This window comes from Apiospora aurea (genome assembly GCF_038362705.1).
Source record: "Apiospora aurea strain CBS 24483 chromosome Unknown utg000001l_segment0_segment0, whole genome shotgun sequence".
Taxonomy (NCBI): Eukaryota; Fungi; Ascomycota; class Sordariomycetes; order Amphisphaeriales; family Apiosporaceae; genus Apiospora; species Apiospora aurea.
Window position 1 is genome coordinate 3,912,886 of NW_027117388.1, and position 18,898 is coordinate 3,931,783.

An 18,898-nucleotide genomic window follows, 5' to 3' on the forward strand; every position below is an offset into this window, starting at 1 on the left:
CAGAGCGCCTTGGAAAGGATATCGAAGCGGAAGACCAGAGGCACTAACGGTAGCAGGAACTCGGCTGTCGTAGATTGGCAGAACTCGTCAAGGACGGAGTCCCAGACTGATTGGGATGTCACGGATACATAAGCTCTGATAAGATCGAAGATGGCTGACTTCGAATTCTCGTCCTTTTTGCCCGCTGGTGCCTCGGTGCTGGGCTCGAGCCGACACCACGACCGACACACTCTTCTTCCTTCAATAAATACTGACCGTCAAACGGGGAATCCGCCGGGACCATCCCACACCGAACTGGCCATGCCGTATTACCGGGAGAGGTCATTGTAGGCCCAGAGTAGTACAGCATAGTAGGTCGTGTTGGTGAGGTCGATAGTCGGGACACCACAATCGTCCTCGCTCTTCCCGATGTCGGTGATGGCAGCATACTTCTTGAATATTCCTCAAACCCCTTCTCGGGCTTGCTAATCGGCGAAGATTCCTAGAAGGGAAAAGGGAAAGCGGATCGTCGTGGAGTTCAGGATTCCCGTCATCGTGTCGGCAGAAGGATGCGTTCTCAATCCCGAAACGCTGAGACGTGGTGGATAGGCACGGCTTCCATGAGGTCGCCAATAGTAGGAATCTCGGGATAGGGAACCGGGATTATTGTGGTGGTGGTTCATCTTTGCCTGCTGGACCAGTCATCGTGGGTCGATAGGTTTCGACCCTATCTGCGTCGAAGTCAACCAGGAGAGTGAATCGATGACACTGGCATCGTCGCTTTACTACAGCCAGCCAGTGCGTGTCCGTCTTAAGCGCGATAGGGAGGGAGCAGTGGTAGTTTGGAAACGCTTCCACATGAAAGTAGGCCCATTCGGACGGGAAGAATTGGGATTGGGTATAATTGTAACAGATCGTTGACCAAGATCAAGACACGGGGTACCGGTATCGATTGGCAAACTTCGTATTGGTTTCGTCGGGTAGAAACCACAAGGCCTTAGGACCATTCAAGAAACACGGACAGCTGGGTAACTGCTAGGCACATTTTACAAGTAAAATCAAATAAGGAAGTAGCAGCTCACGAAGAGACCTGCCTGTAGTACAGTGTGGGAACAGACAACTAAAACAAGCAATTGAAGCAACTGCCCTACTCACCCAATTTGAGCCCATATTAGGAATTGCCAGTTTACATCATTCAGATTGCAGACTTGGGAGCTGAGATCCAGCAATTGATTGATTTTTGTAAAAAGATTGTCTCATTAGATGTGTTTCCCCGGGGTATCTCTCAAGAAAATGCCAACATAACTCCTCAACGCCTAAAGCCCCATCAATGCCAATACAGCGCTAACAAGCAACTGATTGTACAGTACGACTCCAACAAGGTGGTCGCCGACCCAAGCGCTCCACCGAAGTGATCAAAGCAGACTTGTGCAACGATTGAATGAGCTAGTAGCCCGGTGTGTAGTAGGATGGCAACGAGATACCTTTCGGATTCGAGAAGGTTTATCCAATGAGAAGTTTCATCGTATAGATTTGTGTGGGTGGGCGTTTGATAATGTTTTGGTGATGCCCTCCCTTGATGTATTGTGTTGTGGCTATGGTCACGCGCCAATTGGAATGGGTGTGTGTCACGGGTCGGAGTGTAGGCTCCTAGTAGTGTAGTTCGGACAGGGTGGGCTTCATGAGGATGTCACCTTCCTCGTCCACCTCGGTGTCCACATCAAGGGCACGGAGTACAGGGTGTCCGTGAGGATAAGGAGCTGAAATAATAGGTGCCGTCATGTTGGTATCGAAGGTGCCGTCTGCGTCAACAACCATGTAGTCCATGTCCATTTGATACAGTTCGTCCCTCTGGTCCCAGAAGCTGAGCTGGTGGCTCGGGGTGTCAATTTTCATCATTTCAATGTTGTCCCCATTGGGTGGGGTTTTAGGATCTAGATCCATTGGGGAATCCGGAGGAGTTATTTCCGTGGGATCCCAATCTTGGTCATCAAAAGAGCTGATGGACATAGCATCGTCATCAAGCTCAGGGACGTCACAGCTGTCCCAGTCCTGCATATCGACGTCTTGAGGGTCTTGAGAATCTGAAGAGTCTGAAGGTGGTTGCCAACAGTTGATTGTCTGAGTAGCGTTGCCTTGCTGGTTTGTTGTGGCTATTTGTAGAACACCAAATGTATGGTTTTGAGTAGCCAACTGGATGTTGTTGCTTGCCAGGCCAACCTCGGTGGTATTGGAAGCGGTTGAAGTAGAGACGGGATTGAAACCCGAGAGTTGTTGGGTGTAAGCCATGATGACTGGTTCTCAATAGAAAGTGTACAAGTTGCAAGACTGTTTAATCAAGAAATAGAAGGGTGAAGTGTGTAGTTGAAAACCAAGAGTCCAAGTTGGAGATATTGGTATCAGTGTAAAGTGACAGTGTAGGTGTGGAACAGATGCTTGATGTTTGACGGGTTGGAAAAAGAAAAAGGACAACCGGTACTGGAGGATCTGGGGCATATATACTCCCCCAGAAATAAGGTTATGCCAGACCAACTGACCCGAGCCAGGTGATGGAAGGCTTGACTGTCAGAGATGCCTACGAGCCAGCCGGGGAGCCTGTCCTGGTTCTGAAGCCCGGGGCTTTGAAGGGCTTTTAACTCAATCTCACGTCTGGTAGAAACAAAGTTCACCGGCATTTCGTATCCTGTACAGGGGAGAAGTGGGTGTTCGTAGGCATAAATAAGGCTGTCTAGGGGACGTAAAACAGGTATGCAGGCGCTGAGGAAAGACGTTGTGATGCTCTGATCCCCTCGTAATGTCGATGGCCAACAATCACCTTCTCTAAGTCAGATACCGGGAATCCTGTGGCCTCAGCTATCAGAACTCGCCAGTCGGAACAAAAGTGAAATATCACGTTGGGACAGTAGGTTGGGCTTGATTGATCTTCTAGCTGAAAGGGCCCGAACCATGGGCCAGCTCGAGACAATGGCCATTGACCGTGTGTAATCGAGTCACTTGGCCCGTTGACGGTTGTAGGCTGTGCCTGGCATTGAACAAACTTTAGTTTGAGAACCATTCGAGGTCCAGATCCAGTACGAGGTTCCAAGTATCACTCCAAGGTGGGCAATCATGAGTTTATCAATCTAACAATCCAGGACTATACTCGAGAACCTCTGATCAGCAACGTGCAGGTATTGCTGGCCTATAATGCCTAGGCATGTACCAATGTGTTGGATCATTCACAAAATGGCAGCCTAACTGGAAAAAGGTCGATATATTCCACAGCAAGCAGGTTCTGGTATGTGGTTGCCTTTGCTAGTGACCCGAGAAAAACAATAGAATCGAGTATCCTGCGGCTTGGTAACTCTAAACCGTTGATTGTCCCCAGTATCCGTACTTCAGTTGAACACTCGAACCATGGTAAGACGTAACTTTCTTGTGGACCGAAACAAACGGCTCGTGTCTCAGTTCATACACACTCCAGGCAAAATGATCAAATCGAGCCATACACACTGAACATCAAGATAAATCGTATTCCTTGTCTACTGAAAACCCCCAAATAAGGCTTGCCTACAACTGCAGCATCGAGATTCTCAGCCTCGGATCATCACCACAATCCAGGCGATCGAGAATGATGCATTGGCAAGGAAGAAGGGCATATCTACATGCTAAGTAGGGACAGGTCTAGGTGAAGACAAAGGTGCATTCGGATAATAGAGAAATGCGAACTACACTTCTTGGTTGAGTGTTCGTATCATATATCCGATAAAGGTCTTCAAGGATGGAACACGTGAATTGAATTTAATGTCTGAAGGCACTGGACGGACATACACACATTATCCCGTCTAATTGCCATAGGGATAAGTCTTCCAAGGCTCAGTAATACAGAAGGACGGAATGAAGCGTTCTATGGTGGCTTTGTCTACAAGAACGCGCCTACGTAGCCTGTACGTCGTTTCGCGTCGAGGTTGTCTGCCAGGTAGGGTGGGTTTGTCTTTGCCGCTGCTGCTAGTCACGGCAATTGTACACCAAGATGCCGAGTTTCATAATATTACAAACGACAGTCTGTTTTCCCAGGCCTATGTGCTTGAGGAACTCGCGCGATATAAAGCTCCTGGCATGTGTAACGTTGATGGCTATCAGTCACATTTAAAACCAATTCATCGATGGATCCATGTCACGAATTGACGACCGTCTCAGTATCCCCATATGTGGTCTACATGGCCAGCAATTGACAAAAAAGCCAGGGTTCACATCAGTTATGCAGTAAAACACATTCGTATTGAGGACTTGAGGCTTTCAATTGGACCCTTGAAGTCGGCCATATGGTCTAGAGAAGCCAGGCCCCTCTCGTCCGAATTGGGTGTCTTCGCCGCCGAGCCCTTGGGGCTCAAAGTGTGCACCAATCGCCTCGGGCGATGGTGGTCACATCGTAGTCTCGTCGGGGAAAAGAAATTGACAAATCCCATGTCACATTGGCTGCCCCATCATGAAAGAGAGCAGACCATGTCACGATGGGAGGGTTTTCCGAACCGAGTATCGTGAGGTATCGTTTGTTGTCATCGCAGTAGTATTTCATTTCCTAGCACGGAGTGCATGCTAACTCGTAGCTGTCCGTAGACCATAAGAGCAAATCCCTTCCCTGCATGCAATGAATGCCATAAACAAATCAACCGGACCCCGAAGTCGCCGCAACCGTGGACAAATAACCCGTTTTTTAGATCTCGGTGGTCACCTTGGCCTTGGGGTTGGTGACCTTGACGCCCAGCTGCTTGGCGCGGGCGATGATGTCGATTCGCTTTCGGGACGAAACGTTGTGGGCGATCCTGCAGGGCTAGTCAGTATGATATCTCCAGATTCCATCTCTGTCCAGCAGTTGATTGACGGGGCGCGTTTGACGTACTCTGCAGCGTAGGTGCGGTTGTGCATCATCAGAAGCTCAACATCGTTGGTGTTCTGAACGAGGAAGGCCTTGTGGCCGGAGGGCATCATGTGGCGGGTCTTCTTGTTGGAACCGAAACCGATCTGTGGAAAGAAGTCCACCGGTCAGCAAAATATTTCCCACGCAATCCAAGAATGTCGCGGATCTCCGACTCGAAATGCCGAACTACGATCCAAGTTGGAGATGTCGCGATAGGGATCAACGTACAGAGGGCATCTGGGTGTTGCCACGGAACCGTCTTCGGACACGGTTGTCAATACCCTTGGGCTTGCGCCATGATCGGTCGAGGCACTTGAAGCGATCGGCCTGGTGGCGGTTGAAGGTCTTGGTTCCTGTTCAAAAAAAAACCCTGTCAATTTCCATGTTCCCGACTGTCTTTCGCGCGAATATTAGGTGCCACGGGATGGCGTGCTTCGTCGCTGTGGGAAAAAAGATCGAGGGGTCGGATTGACGTACGCTTCTTGACGATAGGAACGTGCTTCTTGGCGGCAACCATCTTGACGAGTTGTTAGAACAAAGGTCCAATTCTAGTGTGAGAGAACTTCGGCAGAGATTTGGCAATTACCTTGACGGATTATGGGGATTTGTCCTGGATGGTTAGTAGGTGTCGGGTTGGGGGGTGAGAGTGTGGTAGACTGGCTTCAGAAATTATCGCGAAAAGGCAGAGCCACTGTAAAATTGATACACACATTCCAATTTTGCCCTTCCGAAGGCCTGATTTTTCCGGGCCGTGGGGCTTGGTTGGTTGGCTCGAGCGTCAGAGGTACGTACCTAGGGCTTTTTGCAGTGGTGTGCGAATTGGGCTGCATGTGGGTAGTGTGGCTGGTAGCAGGAAAGGCCAAAGGGAGTGGGGCCCCTGCGGCTGAACTAGAGTCCAGTCTTAGTAGTAGATGAGGCCAGGCCCGCCAATTATGTCACTCGCTTCCATGGAAGTGGATGGGGAAGAAGGGGTTAGCTACAAATAGGTCTGCATGTCCTCCATCAACAGGCAACATGGAAGATTACTTATGTCTGGGGTACACATGTGGTAGATACATAGGCACCTTGTTGGGTGTTCGCATTTCCGCCGCAAGCTCCTTTTACTAATGATACCCTCGAAACATTGCCTCTCCCGTATTAACATCGAACCCATGTCCGTCTTGATGAGGAGATGATTGGTTCTCGATATACGAAAAGCCCAGAGGGGCATACCAGATCTATGTTCGCAATGTTGGTCTACAACTCGCTCTGCCAAATCCCAGCATATCCCTGCCGATGAAGAATGACACATCCAACGGTCCACCGACGTTTTCTAATCATACCAGACAGTCATGCCGTCTAGGACCATCCATGGGCTACTCCGGCCCTTGGTTGGTATCTCTCTGCCCATCATGTAAATATTCTCATGTCTCATAACTCATTACTGTTGCGCGCACTGAGCCTGCGGCTCATCATCCTCATCCGCCCACTCGCTCTGGTATCGAGGATCGCCAGATTGAGCACCCATCTGGTATTGCGTTAGCTTTGGCAACGACACGAAGAGTGGTGGTAGGTCAACTTACATCTTCGATATCAGCATCGTCATCGTACTCGACATCATCAACTTCCTCAGCCTTGATAGGCTCAGGCGGGCCAGGTAGAAGCTTGCGAAGACCCTCGTACTCGATGTCATCCTTGAGCCAGCCATCCTCAGGGAATTCGATCTTCACGATCAGGTAGAGATCACCCTTGGATTCGCCTCTCTTCAAGGGCATACCCTCACCCTCAACCTTGAGCACTTGGCCAGGTCGCAGAACCTTGCCTCTGGGATGGCTAATCTGGATACCACGGCCGTCAAGGTGGGTCAAGACAACACGAGAGAAACCGCAGATGGCTTCCTCGAGCGTTATCTCCAGGTCGGCCGACAAGTCGTTTCCAATACGGTGGAAAACATCATGCGGCTCCTCTACCAAGATAAAGACGAGATCACCCGGCTTCTGGTCGGGCAGCTGATCAGCTTCGCCTTCCAGGACGATGCGCTCTCCTTGCATCGATCCCCGGGGGATGTAGATCTCGAGTGGCTTCCGCTCCTTGACGGTGCGCTTGCCCTTGCACTTCTTGCAGCGGTCCTTCTCCTTGAAGAAGTTGCCGGAGCCCTCGCATCTGTCGCAAATGGCGGATTCTCGCGTCATCATGCCGGGGCCGATCTGACGGAACGCCTCCACCATACCGTTACCCTTGCACTTCTCGCAAGTCTGGGGCTTGACATCCTTCTTTCCTCCTGTTCCAGTGCAAGTGCTGCAGAGAACCTGCTTGTCGGCAGCGAACTTGACCGTCTTGCCCTTGTAGAGATCCTCTAATGTGACATTGTACCTGGACTCCTCGTCGGCGCCGCGTCTGGGCCGGCGGGGCCCGCCAGGACCGCCAGGGCCACCGGGGCCGCCCATGCCCATACCAAACATCTGCGCCAGAATGTCGTTGATATCTACTTCTGGGCCCATGCCGCCGCCTCTTGAGGGATCAAAGGCGGCCATGCCGTGTTGGTCGTACATAGCTCGCTTCTCTTCATCTTTGAGGATTTCGTAGGCTTGCGAAACACTCTTGAACTTGGCCTCGGATTCTTCGCGGAGTTCTTCGCTTACTTTGTCTGGGTGGTGTTGCAGTGCGAGCTGGAAGCGAAAGGTCAGAACTATGTAGCAATGCAAATGCAAGATCAAGCGGGTAGTTTACCTTTCGGTAGGCCTTCTTGATGTCGTTCTGGCTGGCATTTCTGTCAATTTCGAGGAGCTCTGCGAAAAAGCATTAGATGACTGATTTTGCAGATGCGGCGATCGTCCCGCGCTGCCGATGGCGGGGTGAATAGTTACCGTAGAGATCAACCTCTTCTTCCTGCGCTCCAGGGAAGTCCATGACTGAGTCTTGCTGCGAATAGGGAGAGAAATCAAGGCGAATAGCGCAAGAGAGTGATGTCTATTCGGTTTGCCTTGCACGAAAAGCGAAAAGATGTCTTGGAGACGTTGTCCCGCAGCCGTGGATTTCCAGGGTGTTGGGCCTTGTTGGACTTGTTAGAAATTATTTAGCGGGGCAGGTGGTGGCAGTCACGGTTTTCCAGCGTTTTTACCTACGCCATCGGTACGGTACCTCCCAAACTGACATCAACAGAATGTACCGGCATGACCGATGGTCAAATTCGTCCATTATCAAATGCGCAATTGGATGCCTACTGCTAGGGAATTTATCAATAAACGACATGAAACTGCTACAAACTATCAACCCCAAATGAAGCCTAGCATTGTAAAACATCGTAGAAAAGCAACACTGCCTGCCCAGATCGCACAGGAATATGCCAGAGCAAAGTTATGGTTTCCACGTGCAACGCAAATGCTTGTGCCGCCATGCATGCCTTGATGTATTCCAGACGCAAAAGTAAGTGTGGAAATCTGGGTAGGTGGTCTGGTGGTAGGTATGCTGGTACAATTAACTGGAGGTGAAAAACTTGAAGTCCCAAAGGATTGCCAAGTTCTATGGCAATCGACTTGCGGAAAAGTGCCTTCCATGCATCGCAATCGACTTGTGATGTACGTCTCCTCGTGCTTTTTTTTAGTACGAAATGATTTTGGCGTCGCCACCATCAACATACGATTCATAGAGGCTTACTTCAATTCAATTACAGACGCGGCGAGTTTTCACTTCTTACCAGGTACGTAACTGTCGTAACGTAAGCCCACCTGCATAGGGCTGTCCAATCGGGATGTCGACTGGTCAGTTCGCTGGAGGACCAAAACCCGCCTAGACTTTCAGGCTTTCTCTCAAGCTGCATATCCCCCACTTCTAGGCGAACGATGGAATACTACTATGAGCATGTACTTTGTGCGGTCGTTTCAACTGCGAGGTTCCGAAAGCATTGCGGATTTACTGGATTGGGTAAACCGAGAATTCCCTTGGATGATTTTCGAGTTAATACGAAGCTGTTTTAAACCTAGATCTTCAATCTCTGGGCGAGTGAGGTTACAAAAAGATGACGGACGTGCGGACCCTGAAAAAGATTACCCCAGGTCTTTTTTCGCATCAGAAAAGTGCATTCTGAGCTCGGGGCACGATATGTCTTTAAACGGCATAACACACAAGCTTTCTCAGGTCCAGCTCTCAACAGCCCCCTGTAAATAGCAAGAGGGCAGAACGTATCGGACGTCGAATGCAATACCCCTTTTTTTGTGCGAAATGCGATGAAGCTTTTATAATGAGGAATATGCAGCACGTCGGTGGTCCCTTGCGGCGGATGTTGCCGAGGGCACAGCTGCTGGCTGCAGGAAGGACCACCATCTTCAAGCGCTTTGCGTTCGCCGGGAGACCTGAAAAGGTCGAGCAGAAGCTGAACCAAGCAAGAGCGCTACCGACGACTCCGGCCCGGACCCGGTTTGCGCCCTCGCCTACGGGCTATCTGCACCTGGGCTCTTTGAGGACGGCGCTGTTCAATTACCTGCTGGCCAAAGCCACTGGTGGTCAGTTTCTTCTCAGGCTGGAGGATACGGATCAAGTGAGCAACATCCCGAGCTATCGTATGAGTCAAGAAGCTTACACGGCCGACTGCAGACACGGATAGTGAGCGATGCTGAGCAAAGGCTGTACGAAGACATGAAATGGGCCGGGCTCCAATGGGACGAAGGTTCGTTCAACCTGTCATCAGTTTGAAGAAATTGTCAAAGGTATTAATAGTATATATATGTTCAGGCCCTGACATTGGTGGCGAGTTCGGACCATATAAGCAAGTAATTGCCCCCCCTATGTCCCATCATAACTGCCAGACAACAGCATATGCTAAACCCGTTTACAGTCGGACAGACTCCCCATCTACCGCCAACATGTAAAAGAGCTCCTCGACCAAGACAAAGCCTACCGCTGCTTCTGCAGCCCCGAGCGGCTGGACGAGATCAAGAAGCTGGCCATGGCCAACGGCGAGGAAATGACCGGCTACGACGGCCACTGCTCCCACATCCCCGTCCCCGAGTCGGAGCGCCGGGCCGCGAGCGGCGAGGCCCACTGCGTCCGCTTCAAGACGCACGGCAGCAGCGGCAACTTCAAGCCCCTCTTCAGCGACCTCGTGTACGGCGCCTACAAGCCGCCGCCCGGCTCCGTGGACGACTTCATCATCATGAAGCGCGACGGCTTCCCGACGTATCACTTCGCTAACGTGGTCGACGACCACCTCATGGAAATCACACACGTTATTCGTGGAGCTGTAAGTGTCACCATGGATGTCTCTGCAAGGAGTCGGCTGACTCCGATTGGCTAGGAATGGCTCGTATCCACCCCCAGACACGTCGGACTATACGACGCCTTCGGATGGAAGTCTCCCACCTTTGCGCACGTTGGGCTCTTGACGGACCAGAACAAGCAGAAGCTCAGCAAGCGGCACGGAGACATCGACATTGCCTCGTACCGGAATAAAGGCTATCTCCCAGAAGGCTTGCTCAACTATGTCGTGCTGCTTGGATGGAGTCCCGGCAAGGGTACCAAAGGAACGTCTGAAGTCATGGATCTTCAACAAATGGTCGAGAAGGTTAGTTATCGACTTGCGTGCTTAAGAAGACGAGACTATCGATCACATTGTCGAGCCGCATACTGATCAACTTGTACACCAGTTCCACCTCCGCTTCACCCGAGGCGACATCCGCGTCTCCAACAAACTCGACTTCCTGAACAACAAGCATAAGTCCAAGTTCCTAGCGCAGAGCCCCGAAGACCTGCAAGCGCAAGTCGTCCCGCCCCTCGCCCTGGCGATCCGCAACCTCGAGAAGGAGCGCGACCACCTGTCCACGGGACCAGCACCACCGCAGCTCTCCGAGAACATCGACAACGACAACGTGGCCGCCACGCTCGGCCAGTTCGTCCCCGCCATGGCCACCGCTGGCGACGATGCCGCCGGCCTCGATTACAACGCGGCCTACATCGGCAAGGTCTTCGAGCTCGACCAAAAGACGTACGTCAACGCCGCGAGCTACGTAAAGCGCACCCGGTACCTATTCTGGACCGTCCCGACGGAGCTGTACCGGCAGACGCTGCACGAGGGCCTGCGGGATGTGCGCTGCCTCTTCGTCCGGTCACCCGCCGCTGCCGCTGCCGAGAACGGAGCCATGGAGCACCAACATACCGATTCGGAAATGGACGCCGCCGGCATCGCCGGGTTGTTCGCCGATGCGCTCCGCGACATCCCGGCGGACGAATCGTCATGGACCAAGGAGTGTCTCGAGGAGGTCCTCAACCCGCTCATCAAGTCCATCTATGGCATGCGGACGTCCCCTGAGACGGAAGAGCCGTGGGGTTTCCACATGCTGCGGTGGTTCCTGTGCGCGCTGCAGCCTGGCCCGGCCCTGATTCCAAGTATGGTGGTGCTGGGCAAGACAGAGACGATGAACCGCATACAGCGAGCGATCGACTCGATAGCTTGATATCATTTCGTCGAGGAATTTCGTGCGCATGGCATGGATATGAGATAAAAATAGAATATAGGGAGGTTCGGATGTAGATTATGTGGTTTGGTAGACCCAAACTTTCTTGTATTATTCCTGTAACCTGCGTAGCCTCTAGAAAAGACACCCAAAGCAAACCTCAACTCAGAACGCCGTCTGATGCTTCATGATCTCATAACCTCTAGCTTTTATGTAAAGTAGAACCGGGTCTCTTCACCGTTGCTCCTCTGGGGCCAATAGACCTGCATGCCGCCAGTCTTGCCTATATCAGATACTGCTAAAGACTCATGACGACTTTACGTTGGAACGGGAGCTGTACTTCCGTCATTGTTGCCCAAACCGTTGAAGACCTTGACCTTGACGTCCGTCGCCATTAGTCCCTGCACCTCTTTGCCAACAACGGCGCGACTGTCTCTGGAAAGTTTTTCTAGGTCCGCGTCGGTTGCTCTCGAGGTAATAGCTGTACCAAACATGCCGCCAGGGCCGCCTCGGGTAGCGCGCGAAATCATCTGTGACGCCTCCCGGATCTTGGATCCCAAATCCAGCATTTGCTTGTTGCCGAAGTCGCGGTTCGTGAGGAGGGGACTCTGCGACAGAGTCTGCACCCAGTATTTGTTCCACAGCAACTCCAAAAGCTTCGTGTCGAGGGTGCTCTTGAAATGCGAGACCTCCATGCTGTAGTATTTGTTGGCGTGCGCGCCAAAATCTGCCGCCTTGGCCAGGGGCACCGAGGTACCTCCATGCTCTTTGCTCTCCTTGGTGTTGCCTGAGGACGACCCGGCGTTGTCGGAAGCCTTGTAGCCCTGAGGGAAGGTGCGGAAAGCTCCGATCTCGACGCGGCCGGCGCTGATGGTGCGGTCGGGGTCGATGACGACGGCGCAGAACGGGTCCTGGAACTGCTGCTGCAGGGCCTGGGTGTCGACATCGATACCGCTGAGCCAGCAGCCGTAGCCGGGATGACTGTGGTACCAGCCAACAACATTCTCCTCGCGACCTCCCTGGTCGCGCGAGAGCTGCAGGTATTCGATCATGTACTCGTTGGCGTCGCCCTGGGCGTTGACTCGGGTCTCGGTACCTTCGACGGGCAAACCGAAGGCGTCCGTTACGATAAATGTGTCACCGGAAACGTATCCCTGCATCAATCCCATCACCTCGATCTCCCCGCCAGACCGCGCATGCATGACCATCTTGATCAGTGCCACCGCGCTAATGCGCACATGCTTGAAGTGGTGGGGGTTCTCCTTCCATGGCTTCTTCTCATTGATCGCCTTTTGGTCGGCGGGCGAATAGGCGTATAGTGCGTCTCGCGTTTCGTCGACGAGTTTAACATCGTTGTCGAGTTCTAGACGAAGGTGGGTGGTTTGTTAGTCTGGGGACATGATGTACGACTTGCTGAGGCGGGTGATGGTGGGGTCACAGCGATAACGCTGGATGGGTTTGGAGTTGCCTCGGAATGAGGTGAAGTGAAACTTACCCCATGATTTCATAGCAACCTCCATCTTGGCTGCTGAGCTCCACTGGGAGCTTGTATTGGATCTTGATGGATGGTTGTCAGAGAGTAAACTGCAAATCGAGAAGTTCGGTTGCCGATGTTGTTCAATGTGCCATTGACATTGACAGTTGAAGGTGGGGAGCTAGGCTGCAATAGCTGATAGCAGCATGTTATTGTGTAGTTGCCTATCGATATGGAGACCCGCTTTCTCGATACGCCCCGGCCCAAATTTCGCCGGCCCTCAATTGAGGATCCTCGAATTGAAGGTAGAGGGCAGATCGCGACTTTTGGCTGTCTGGGGGATGTGACGACGCACTTGCAGCTATGGCAACCACAATGTCCAGATCCAGCATATTACAGCCCTTGCGGCAAACCCTCACGAGGCCGGTGGTATGCATACCTAGGAGAACCAGAATCGCATATAGTTTGCTAACAATTCCACTACAGGCCCGACAGCCTCGGAGCGCATTCATTGCCTCCGCCAGCCGTTCAAAGGCTTCAATGTAGACGAGCCCCTCAATCCGACTGTTGCGCGACCAAATATCTGACCCTTGCGTAGAGCCAAGCCGAACCAGACGACGCCCGCCTCCGTCCGGAGTGACGAGACCCTCACAGTGCCGTTTCCCATGAGGTGCGCCGCCCAGTCTATCTCCTCTCCTCGAGAACCACACTTCTGACATTTGTGAAAGGCACGAGGTTCACCCGGAAGAGCCAGCAATCCGACTCCCGCGATCTGTGCAGTCGCTCTACCTCCAGCCTCTGCGCCGGGAGGCCAACTATGGAGTGCCCACATGCGACCTGCAGTTGCGATCATACAGCGTACCGAACCTCGAGTTCTTCTGCGATTTCGCTTTGCGCGCCGCTTACTACCTGAACCTGCCGGCTTTCGGACCGGTGCCGCTGCCCAAGATCAAGGAGCGCTGGACAGTGCCCAAGTCGCATTTCATTTTCAAGAAGAGCCAGGAGAACTTCGAGCGTATCACTCGACGACGGTTAATCCAGATCCGCGACGGACATCCCGAATCGGTGCAGATCTGGCTGGCGTTCCTTCAGAAGCATGCCTACTATGGTATTGGTATGAAGGCCAACGTATGGGAATACAGCAAGCTTGGTAAGTCGTGGTTTCTCCGCTTGGGTTTTATGTCCGGGGACTAATGAACATGCAGGTGTCGGTAAGGAGATGGAAGGACAAGGCCAGGCCATGCAGGACGTGATCGAAGACAAAATGAAGTTGCTGGGCCGCGACAAGACCGAAGGTACCGTCCAGAAGGTCCAGGAGCTGTTGGAGAGCGAGCGATTCCGGATCCAGGGCTGATTTGGGCCATCCTAAGGCCCAGCGCATATGTCCAGGGGGTCTAGCAACTGTACAAAGAAGATATGTACTATATATAGAAAAAATGACTGTACTATCACTTGGATAGGGCTGCGTAAAAAAGGCCTAAGCAACCCTCCCGACGTACACTGCAGCTCTAGAGTCCAGAAGCGTTAATATGCGGCCATGTCAGTCTTCCATCAAGTAACCAATAATATATTACTCAATAGCAGTTTGTCCTGAAATAGGTTGTGCTGTAGAGGATATTCTGCGCCCCTGAGCTCTGGATGTGAGTTTAGGGGTTGTGGATGGTCCGAGCGCCTGTGAAGTTTGTTGTTCGGTCGAAATTGTTCAAAGACAATGATGAGATGGGAAACACAAGTCATAAGGGCAATAAAACCGACAAAATTCCTCGGAAATCGCATCTATACCCAGTCTGATGTGAGTATCGTCCAATTTCCCAGCTTTTCAAATCGGCACGTACTAATTGGCTTCAGAGTCCCCGCATTGCAAGCAGAAGGCATATGCTCAATTGCCAAAACAGCAAAGAAAAGCCTCTGGATAAAGTCCTCCCTAGCTGAGCTGAGTAGGCTATTCCTGCTGTGGCTTGCATATACATCCAGATACCACGTGTTTTGAGGGGTGCAGAAAGTCGTTCGCCCAGCATCGGAAGAAACGCGCCCTTTTCTGCAGCGGGAGGAAATGTCGGCCAAGGCTTGCGCCCGGATCTTTTCCGGCATCCAGCCGACGGGCGTGCCGCATCTGGGCAACTACTTGGGTGCTATGCGGCAATGGAAACGGCTACAGGACGAGGCGCCTGAGGGGACCAAGCTCTTCTTCTCCATAGTCGACCTGCACGCCATCACAATGCCCCAAGATGCGCCGGTGCTGAGGCAACGGAGCCGCGAGATGATGGCCTCGCTGCTGGCCATCGGGTTGGACCCGGCCAAGTCGACCATTTTCTACCAGTCCAGTGTCCCGGCACACAGCGAGCTGATGTGGATTTTGAACTGCACGGCATCGGTGGGCTACCTCAACAGAATGACGCAGTGGAAGGTATGTCAAATTCTAGTGGCCTGTCGTTTCTCAAACGTCGGGTCTGGCTTGGGCAATCTAATCAAGTCGGCACATGTAGAGCAAGCTGGCGGAAGACAACAACGCTCTGCGCATAAACGACGATACTATTGAGGCGAAGCTCAAGGCGGGCCTGTTTACGTATCCCGTTCTGCAAGCCGCGGACATCCTGATACACCGGGCAACACATGTCCCTGTCGGTGATGATCAGCGGCAACATCTCGAGTTCGCAAGGGAGTGCGCGACCAATTTCAACCACGCCTACCCAGGTGGTGACTTGATCGCTCCCGAAACGATAACAAGTATGTTCCTCTCTTCTATCTAGGGCCCTATCGATGACTCCCAATCACATGAATGCTAACCCCCAATACACAAAACCACAGCTCGAGCACCCCGCGTCATGTCCCTGACCAACCCCCTCAAGAAGATGTCCAAGTCCACGCCAAACCACCGCTCGCGCATCCTCATCACGTCCGGGGAGCCCGAGATCCGCCTGCGCGTCCGCGGCGCCGTGACCGACTCCCACAACGCCGTGACGTACGACCCGGAGGCGCGCCCCGGCGTGTCGAACCTGCTGGACCTGCTGTCCCAGTGCGACCCCGACGCGCGGGAGCCCGAGGACTGGGCGCGCCGCCTCGCGGCCGGGGGCGCCGGCCTCGGCGACCTGAAGCAGGCCGTCGCCGACGCCGTCGTGCGCGAGCTCGCGGGCGTCCGCGAGCGGTACCAGGACTTCCTCGGCCGCAAGGGCGGGCGCTGGCTCGAGGAGGTCGAGGAGCAGGGCGCCGAGGCGGCGCGGGAGAGCGCGGCGGAGACGATGAGGATGGTAAGGGACGTGGTTGGGCTCAAGCAGATTTGAATGAAACGCTACGTTAATGTGGCGTACACACACGTATGCATTATCACACGTTTCCCATTTGGAAATCACTTCACAGGCCACACATATGGGTCTGCAAGTACGCTTCTCCATTCAAGTGTATAAGTACGTCGGTATGTGTAGGCGTGAAACAAGTGTCTGTCTGTATGTATGTACGATGATGCTTGCCCGACTACTCCGTTTGCAGGTCGGTATTCTGAACTGGGCTACCTGCAAGTCACCCTTGATGAGCTCTGCGACTCTCAGTCCCTGACCGGCGGACGTGCGGCATTCTCTTCTAGTAAAGAAGGCATAGTGAGTGCGCACCTGCCCGCCTGTTACGTCAATTTGCTGTCTGTCTGCCCTCTGTTGTGTCCCCTATTGGATACACATAGGAATTGGCCGGAATCGCACAATGAGGTGTTTAGGCCATGCTAATGGTGAACTTAGGCCTTCGATACCAGGGGCCGCCCGACAAAGTAGGTCCGTAATGACGGTCACATTCGTTTTTCTTTTTTTCTTCTTCGGTTTTTTTTCTTCCCCCATTCAAGACAGTTCCTGCCTACGGAACATCAAAGCCGGTGGGTGGCTAACTAACGGGGCTACCAGCACAAAGCGAACAGCCAAGCTGGTTTGCGCGGACGACGAACCAGTGCCGTTCAACGTCGCGGAGGTTTCGATCCAGCGCTTTGTTAGTAGGCGCGAAATGCGGCTCTAGGCCTCTAGGACGCCTGTTGGCGGCTGGTAGGGTGTCTCTTGGCTTGGCAGCTAGATCAACCCACGAACAGACCCAACGGCCATCTGGCCTACCTCAAAGCTTAAGCACCTGCTGCTACTGCGAACTCTAAGGGCAGTGTAGTAGTATACTTAGCAGCTTGCACAAATGGACGCACCCGCTCGTCATGTATACCGCATCGCCTTGCCGCACGTGCTCCACCCAGCCGTCCGTGTCATCATCACTCTTCCTTCCTTCCTTCACTGCGACCGTCTGACGGAAGTCTAAATTCTCAAGCGAACAAAGGCCAAGGTGGCGCACAATTCCATCATGAACGGCGATAGCTCGTCATCAAATGCCATCTTGTCTCACGGGACCCCTCTTAACGTCTTTTGACCTTGGCTAGGGCCCTGCGGCTGGAGAGCTGCGCGATGTACTGCTAGGGGGAAGGGTTGACGAAAGAACCCTAATAAGTATGTCTGTATGTACACTGCAGCATCTGACCCGTCGTCTTGGATGCCATTGGGCGTCAAACCCGTTGAGATAGGAGAGACAACTCCCATATTTCTTAGTTCTATGCCCGTACTGCCCTTGAGCGCGCTCCTAGCCCCTACTCCCACTTGTCCTCTTTTCTCTCTCTCTCTCTGTCTCTGTAGGCGAGACACCAACGTCAGCGAAACGAGACAAGAACTCCCGCCATCCCAGTCCTAGGACATCAGCCGCCACCATGAACGTCGACCGCCCCGGCCGCCGCATCCGGATGCCCTGGGAGCCGCGCACCGAGGTCAAGATGCGCAGCGCGACGACGGGCTCGCTCGACGACGGGTCCACGGTGGCGTCGCACCCGCGGCACATCCCCATCCTCAGCCGCTGCCCCAAGAAGGTCAAGAACCACCTCGTCGCCATGCTGTCCGAGTTCGTCGGCACCTTCATGTTCCTCTTCTTCGCCTTTGGCGGCACCAACGCCGTCAACACCGCCCCGACCCAGGGCGAGCCCCTCAATGCCAACCCGGCCAAGCTGCTGTACATCTCCCTGTGCTTCGGCATGAGCTTGATGGTGAATGCGGTACGTTGTTTCAGACCGTTGGCTTATTCCCATGTGGTCTCTCACTGACGCTTTCATTAGTGGGTGTTCTTCCGTATAAGCGGTGGTCTGTTCAATCCCGCTGTCACACTAGGTTAGCTCCATCGCCCCTTTCTCTGTCGGTGTATGTGCTGGATACTCACTGATATCTCTCCGTGTAGGCATGATGCTAGTAGGAGCGTTGAACTACGTCCGCGGCTCCCTCATCATCATCAGCCAGATCCTCGGGGGCATCGCCGCCTCGGGCGCCATCTATGGCGTGCTCCCGGGGCCCCTGAACATCCGGACGAACCTCGGCGGCGGCACGAGCGTCGCCCAGGGCGTCTTCATCGAGATGTTCCTGACCGCCCAGCTCGTCTTCACCATCTTCATGCTGGCGGCCGAGAAGCACAAAGCCACATACATCGCCCCCGTGGGCATCGGCATCAGCCTCTTCATTGCCGAGCTGTTGTGGGTTTTCACTCTCTGTTTCTATCCCCCTCGATTCTCGTGATATCCGATTTGAAGCTGACCAATGTGGTGACCAGGGGTGTATACTACACAGGCGGTAGCGTGAATCCTGCCAGGAGCTTCGGACCTTGTGTTGTTCTTGGGTCTTTTAGTCATTAGTACGTTCCACAAGACCCCCCCATCTTGATATGATGGAGTCCTAACATGTATTCTCTGCAGTCACTGGATATATTGGGTTGGCCCCATACTTGGCAGTCTCCTAGCATCGGCGTTCTATCTTCTAGTCAAGGCACTTGAGTATGAGACGGTGAACCCAGACCAGGACTCACAGCACACTAGAGTACGAGACGATGAACCTTGACTAGGACAACGTACATAATTGACGATTACAATAAATATAATGGTATAGACGAAATTTAAAGATCCGGTACACATTTACACTTGTATATCAGGGATGAACTCATGCATATCGGGCAGTGAAGGCCATGTTGCATCAACTTTTTATCTATGAAGCGAGTCTTGCTCGTCAAATGGCCATATCGTGTGTGGTGGTGTCTGATGGTGTTCAGCAGTACGTACCCCTTTCTCTA

General features: G+C 53.0%; 8 protein-coding genes across 8 annotated transcripts; 4 read left to right on the forward strand and 4 right to left on the reverse strand.

Annotated features, from left to right (window-relative positions):
* Positions 1 to 1,629: 1,629 nt before the first annotated feature.
* On the reverse strand, positions 1,630 to 2,268 carry PG986_001218 (uncharacterized protein; the record flags this gene model as incomplete). Its single annotated transcript, XM_066837440.1, has 1 exon — positions 1,630 to 2,268. The coding sequence occupies one exon, from the start codon at positions 2,266 to 2,268 to the stop codon at positions 1,630 to 1,632; it is 639 nt and encodes a 212-aa protein (XP_066706333.1).
* Positions 2,269 to 4,675: 2,407 nt separating this feature from the next.
* Positions 4,676 to 5,396, reverse strand: PG986_001219 (60S ribosomal protein eL32; the record flags this gene model as incomplete). The annotated part of the gene is made up of 4 exons (XM_066837441.1): positions 4,676 to 4,784; positions 4,862 to 4,983; positions 5,108 to 5,232; positions 5,357 to 5,396. 4 exons carry the CDS (start codon positions 5,394 to 5,396, stop codon positions 4,676 to 4,678), a joined length of 396 nt encoding a protein of 131 aa, XP_066706334.1.
* Positions 5,397 to 6,299: 903 nt separating this feature from the next.
* PG986_001220 (DnaJ like subfamily A member 2) lies at positions 6,300 to 7,768 on the reverse strand (the record flags this gene model as incomplete). The annotated part of the gene is made up of 4 exons (XM_066837442.1): positions 6,300 to 6,386; positions 6,442 to 7,527; positions 7,589 to 7,647; positions 7,726 to 7,768. 4 exons carry the CDS (start codon positions 7,766 to 7,768, stop codon positions 6,300 to 6,302), a joined length of 1,275 nt encoding a protein of 424 aa, XP_066706335.1.
* A 1,330-nt stretch (positions 7,769 to 9,098) lies between these two features.
* On the forward strand, positions 9,099 to 11,307 carry PG986_001221 (glutamate--tRNA ligase- mitochondrial; the record flags this gene model as incomplete). The annotated part of the gene is made up of 6 exons (XM_066837443.1): positions 9,099 to 9,417; positions 9,462 to 9,524; positions 9,590 to 9,627; positions 9,693 to 10,097; positions 10,152 to 10,418; positions 10,501 to 11,307. 6 exons carry the CDS (start codon positions 9,099 to 9,101, stop codon positions 11,305 to 11,307), a joined length of 1,899 nt encoding a protein of 632 aa, XP_066706336.1.
* Positions 11,308 to 11,624: 317 nt separating this feature from the next.
* On the reverse strand, positions 11,625 to 12,827 carry PG986_001222 (JAB1/Mov34/MPN/PAD-1 ubiquitin protease domain-containing protein; the record flags this gene model as incomplete). Its single annotated transcript, XM_066837444.1, has 2 exons — positions 11,625 to 12,670; positions 12,803 to 12,827. The coding sequence occupies 2 exons, from the start codon at positions 12,825 to 12,827 to the stop codon at positions 11,625 to 11,627; spliced, it is 1,071 nt and encodes a 356-aa protein (XP_066706337.1).
* Positions 12,828 to 13,156: 329 nt separating this feature from the next.
* Positions 13,157 to 14,135, forward strand: PG986_001223 (mitochondrial 37S ribosomal protein uS10m; the record flags this gene model as incomplete). Its single annotated transcript, XM_066837445.1, is given in 5 exon segments — positions 13,157 to 13,210; positions 13,268 to 13,323; positions 13,380 to 13,451; positions 13,465 to 13,931; positions 13,987 to 14,135. The coding sequence occupies 5 exon segments, from the start codon at positions 13,157 to 13,159 to the stop codon at positions 14,133 to 14,135; spliced, it is 798 nt and encodes a 265-aa protein (XP_066706338.1).
* Positions 14,136 to 14,834: 699 nt separating this feature from the next.
* PG986_001224 (tryptophanyl-tRNA synthetase) lies at positions 14,835 to 16,062 on the forward strand (the record flags this gene model as incomplete). Its single annotated transcript, XM_066837446.1, has 3 exons — positions 14,835 to 15,188; positions 15,268 to 15,508; positions 15,590 to 16,062. The coding sequence occupies 3 exons, from the start codon at positions 14,835 to 14,837 to the stop codon at positions 16,060 to 16,062; spliced, it is 1,068 nt and encodes a 355-aa protein (XP_066706339.1).
* A 1,439-nt stretch (positions 16,063 to 17,501) lies between these two features.
* On the forward strand, positions 17,502 to 18,669 carry PG986_001225 (uncharacterized protein; the record flags this gene model as incomplete). The annotated part of the gene is made up of 5 exons (XM_066837447.1): positions 17,502 to 17,840; positions 17,901 to 17,952; positions 18,020 to 18,308; positions 18,386 to 18,466; positions 18,528 to 18,669. The coding sequence occupies 5 exons, from the start codon at positions 17,502 to 17,504 to the stop codon at positions 18,667 to 18,669; spliced, it is 903 nt and encodes a 300-aa protein (XP_066706340.1).
* Positions 18,670 to 18,898: the final 229 nt, after the last annotated feature.